This window comes from Chrysochloris asiatica, unplaced genomic scaffold, assembly GCF_000296735.1.
Source record: "Chrysochloris asiatica unplaced genomic scaffold, ChrAsi1.0 scaffold00420, whole genome shotgun sequence".
Classification (NCBI taxonomy): Eukaryota; Metazoa; Chordata; class Mammalia; order Afrosoricida; family Chrysochloridae; genus Chrysochloris; species Chrysochloris asiatica.
In genome coordinates this window covers 214,248-219,213 of record NW_006408938.1, presented here as the reverse complement: position 1 = coordinate 219,213, position 4,966 = coordinate 214,248, and the positions used below count along the sequence as shown (strand labels likewise).

Here is a 4,966-nt window from a genome sequence, read left to right as displayed (position 1 = left end):
CTGACCAAGCCATGGTATTTTCTATGACCTCATATGCATGTGAAATCTGGACAGGGAATAAGGAAGACCATAGAAGAATTGATGCTTTTGAGTTATGGTGTTGGAGGAGAATATTGAAAGTGCCATGGGATGCTAAATGAACAAACAGATCTGTGTTGGAAGAAGTGCAGCCACAGTGCTCCTTGGAGGTCAGGATGGCCAAACCTCATTTCTCATACTTCGGACATAGTGTCAGGAAGGACCAGTCACTGAAAAAGGATCTCATGTTTGGTATGGTGGAGGGTCAGAAAAAAAGAGGAAGATATCCAGCGATATGGTTTGACAAAGTGGCAGCATCAATGTCTTCAAGCATGGCACCAATTGTAAGGTTGGCCCAGAACTGGACAGTGTTTTGTTCTGTTGTACATAGGGTTGCTATGTGTCGGTACCGACTCAATGACACCTAACAACAAGAACAATTGATGATCTGTTCCTCAGTCTTTTCCTAACCTTGTTTTATCTTGTGATAATGAGATTTTCCTTCATCTCTTCCCACAGATTTAGTCAATTTGATTCCTGTGCATTCCATCAGATGAGGTCCATGTGTATATTTGCTATTTATGTTGTTGAAAAAAAGGTATTTGCTTCACAAAAGTCATTGGTCTGCAAAATTCTGTCATTGATATCTAGCATAATTTTTATTTCCAAGGCCATATTTTCCAACTAGTGATCCTTCTCCCTTCATTCCAACATTTTGATTCTAATCATCAGTAATTGTCAGTGCAACTTGATTTTATATTTGATCAAATTCAGACAAAAGAAGCTGATACAATCCTTCAAATTGTATTATACCTGGTTTTACTGGTTGTTGCTTAAACTTGGATAATATTTAACCGGTATTCTTTGTAGATGTATGGATATTATCCTATCACAGACAGGATTGTACTTCAAGATAGATCTAGAAATGTTCCTTTTGATAATGAATGCCATACCATTCCTCTTAAATTTTCCATTTCCAGCATAGTAAACCATATGATTTTTGGATTCAAAGTGGCCATTACCTGTCCATTTCAATTCATTAAAACCTAGGATACTGATTTTTATGTGTCCAATCCAATTTTTATAACTTCCAACTTTTCTAGATTCATACTTCATACATTGCACTTTGCAGATTTTTTCTTTTCATTTTGAACTGTGCCTGATCAGCAAATGAAGAAATTGTGAGAAAACAGCTAGAAAAACACAAAAAGAAAAATAAATTTCAATTAGATGTTGAGAACTGCCACTGTTACTCAGATAATGTGGGAGAACACTTTATACCTTTATATGTGTACATTTAATGTAATATTTGTTAAAAGAAAATTTCAAATATTTCCTTTTCTGATTCCCCAGGCCGTGATTATGAAAAGGATAAAGTCTGCAAGGAACTCAGCAATCTGGGAAAAGATGACTTCAGATCTTTGTAAGTACACAGTATCTACTCACTCACTTAGCCACATGGCCTTGAGTAAAGCTAAGTCTAAGGGAGTCCTGGTGTGACGCTCTAAGTTAATGCACTGGACTGCAAGGTCAGTGTGAACCACAAAGTCAGTGGTTCAATCTCATCAATCACTCCTTGGAAACTCTATGTAGGGTCACTATGAGTCATAACCAACTTGACAGCACTTAACAACAACAACAAGGAACTTTTTATTCAGTATAGAGGACTGAATTTATCTCTAAAAAGATTAATGTAACAGTCCCAGAGTCATTGTGGGTCAAAAAGTCAGTCAAATAGATGATATTCAAAGATGTCATTTGAATTATGGCTACTTGTTTTAAGACTGTGCCCCCATTAAGTTTATTAATCACTTATAAGCAAACAAGTAGACAAAGTTTTCTAAGATAATATAAAAACAATTATTACAGGTTAGGACTCAACAAAGGGACTGAGAAGGCTTATCTGGGGAGGCTCAGGAATACAGAAACACTATGCTGGTTTGATGGAAACTTAAGTTCACTTTGTGTTGCTTTCTAAGATTAACTCTACTAGAAGGAGGTGCTGCTTTTAGGTGCCATCATGTCATTTCCAGCTCTTGCAAACAGAATGAAACACTGCCCAGTCCTACAACATCCTCACAATCATCCCTATGCTTGAGCCCATTGTAGTCACTATTGTTCTGTCTGGTTGAGGGTCATCTTCCTTTTCACTCTTCCTTTAAACTATACCAAGTACAATGTCCTTCTTCCAAGAAGCGGTCCTTCTTGATAACATGTTCAACGTACTTGAAATGAAGTTATTCCATACTCACTTCTAAGGAACATTCCAGCTGTACTCTTCTAAGACATGTGTTTGTTCCTCTGGCAGTTCATTGTATATTGAATATTCTTCACCAGTATCAGAATTCACATGCAACCTTTCATTCTCCAGTCTTCCTTATGCATTTTCTAATTTTTGCATGCATATGAGGAGATTGAAAATACCATAGATTGAGTAGACATACCTTTATCCTTAATGTGTGTTTTTCCTTAGTAACACTTTGAAAAAATTAGCATAAGAACTAATTTTAAAATAGTTTCATATTCCTTTCATTAACCAATTAAAAACATATTCAATATTCTTTTAAGAAAACTGAACGTAGTTGTTATTTTAGTTTCTACAAATGTTGAAAAAGATATCATCTTACTTTTTGATTTCTCCCCTCCTCAGATCAATGGTCCTATACAGCAGAAAATTTCCTAGTGGCACATTTGAACAGGTCAGGAAGCTTGTGGAAGAAGTTGTCTCCTTGACCGAAGACTGCTGTGCAGAAGAGGCGGATCCTCAGTGCTATGACAACAGGGTGGGTTTCCATGGTTATCCATCACTATGGTGGATAGCGATGAAAGAATACAGTGGAAATGGCCTTCATGTCATTTCCTGGGGAAACATTAGATCACAACTACTAGTTTGAGGAAAACATGAAGTCTATTCTCCCTAGAAGGAGCCCTGATAGCATAGTGGATTACAAACTGGACTGCTAACTACAAGGTCAGTAGTACAAATCTACCAGTGTCTCCACGGGTGAAAATATGAAGCTTTCTGTTACCATAAAGATTTACAGTCTCTGAAATCTGAACAGGGCCATTATGAATCAGAACCAACTTGGTATCACACAGCCACCACGGTCACCAGCATCATTCCACCTGTTGTTGTTAAGTGCTGTCAAATTTGTTCTGATCCATAACAACCCTGTGCATGGTTTTCAAGTAGTGGATGGTGAGCTTGAACTGACAACCTTGCAGTTCAAACTGACTTTGCAATCCAGTGCATTAACCCACAGTGTTACACCAGAACTCATTCTTCTTAAAACTGAGTTTTATCAGATTCAGTTTGGCCCATTCTTCTAAAAGCTTCAAATGAGATAGCTGGGCATAAAATGACTTACTAAACTATGTTGTTGTTGTTAAGTACCACAGAGTCGGTTCCGTCTCATACTGACCGTGCTCAAGGTTTCTGAGGCTGTATATCTTTACAGGAGCAGAAAGCCTCATCTTTCTCCCAAGGAACAACTGGTAATTTTGAACTACCAACCTTGGGGTTAGCAGCCCAATTAGTAAGCACTACACTACCAGAGCTCCTTACTAACATAGACATTATTATTTAGTAGTAGGTAAAATTTTGAATCCATATCTACCTGTCTTTAAAACCTGAGTATAAATACTAAAATTTATAGTATTACTATAAATTTGATCCTCTCAAATATTGATTCATCTATAAAATAGCCTTTTGAAAATAATACTATATGCCTTCATGGTGGTGTTGGTGGTGGTAATATGCTATGAAGTTCCAACGCAAAACAACACAGTATAGGGTTTCTGAGGGTGTCATTCTTTACAGGAGGTTGGAACTTCTGGGGAAACAAATTAAAAAACAAAATCTAAATAAAACAAAAATCAATTGTTTTTGAGTTGATTCTTATTCATGGCAACCCCAAGTGTGTCAGAGTAGCGTTTTGATGGCTGTGACCTTTCAGAAGCAGATCACCACACCTATTTTTCAAGGTACTTCTAGGTGGATTCCAAACACCAAACTTTTGGTTAAATAGTCAAGTTCTTAACAATTTGTATTACTGATGAATATGTATATATGTCTACCCATATCTTTATCATTTTGCAAAGGATTGGTAGCAATCACCGTGGAATAATTTAGTGTTAGATGCAAAATATTTTGTGATTCAAAAATTGTTCTAGGTGTATATAATTAAGTTTTCTCTGTTGTAATATATATGCAGAAATTAAAATTCTGAATTAGGAGTCATCAAAACATTAGGAAGCTTGAAAAAATTCATGAAAAATTAGAATTAAAAGGTAATGCAGTTATGCCAAGAACTTTTCGAAAATCCCACATTAGTCAATAGCTGGATAGGGAGAGACCACTGGAGTTTCAGTGGTTTATTAAATACAATCACCAGACTGCAGCAAATTACATTTGGATGCATTAGGATAAAGGTCTCTTCAGAAAAATCTGTCTCAAGCCTCCAAGGAGCCCTGGCAAATTAGTGTGTTAAGCATTGGGCTGAAAGCATTGCAGTTTGGACTCACCAGTCACTCTGCAGGACAAAGACAAGGCAGTGAGCCTCCATATTTACAGCTTTGGAAACACTACTCTATTTTATAGGGTCACTATGAGTCAGAATTGACTTGATGACAGTGGAAGGGGCTCAAGCCTGCAATAATCATCCTGCAGAAAGATTGTTCCAAAGATCTGTTTATAACATCGTCTATTTAATGATTGCTCTTAGCTATTCATTGCTTTTCTGGTCCTCATTTACCTTCTAAGAATTTTATAATCATTTCCTTTGCAATACTACCAATGCAATACTCATTTTAATCTGACTCTCCAAACCATCTTAAGATAAACAAATATTCCTTCTAGTCATGATCAATATAACAGAATATGTATATTTTTAATTTTGATTTTTGTGTCAGTTGTTGTCAGTAAGTGCCTTCAAGCAATCCAGTGTTT

At 36.5% G+C, this 4,966-nt stretch overlaps 1 protein-coding gene across 1 annotated transcript in view; it reads left to right on the top strand.

Moving 5' to 3' along the window:
- Positions 1 to 1,278: 1,278 nt before the first annotated feature.
- The window catches only part of GC (group-specific component (vitamin D binding protein)), a gene marked incomplete at its 3' end in the record, with an annotated part of 28,409 nt that continues 24,721 nt past the window's right edge, over positions 1,279 to 4,966 (top strand). Inside the window, exons 1-3 of the mRNA XM_006876860.1 lie at positions 1,279 to 1,309; positions 1,372 to 1,441; positions 2,669 to 2,801. Coding sequence (XP_006876922.1) covers positions 1,279 to 1,309; positions 1,372 to 1,441; positions 2,669 to 2,801 — 234 coding nt within the window. The remainder of the gene's footprint in view (positions 1,310 to 1,371; positions 1,442 to 2,668; positions 2,802 to 4,966) is intronic.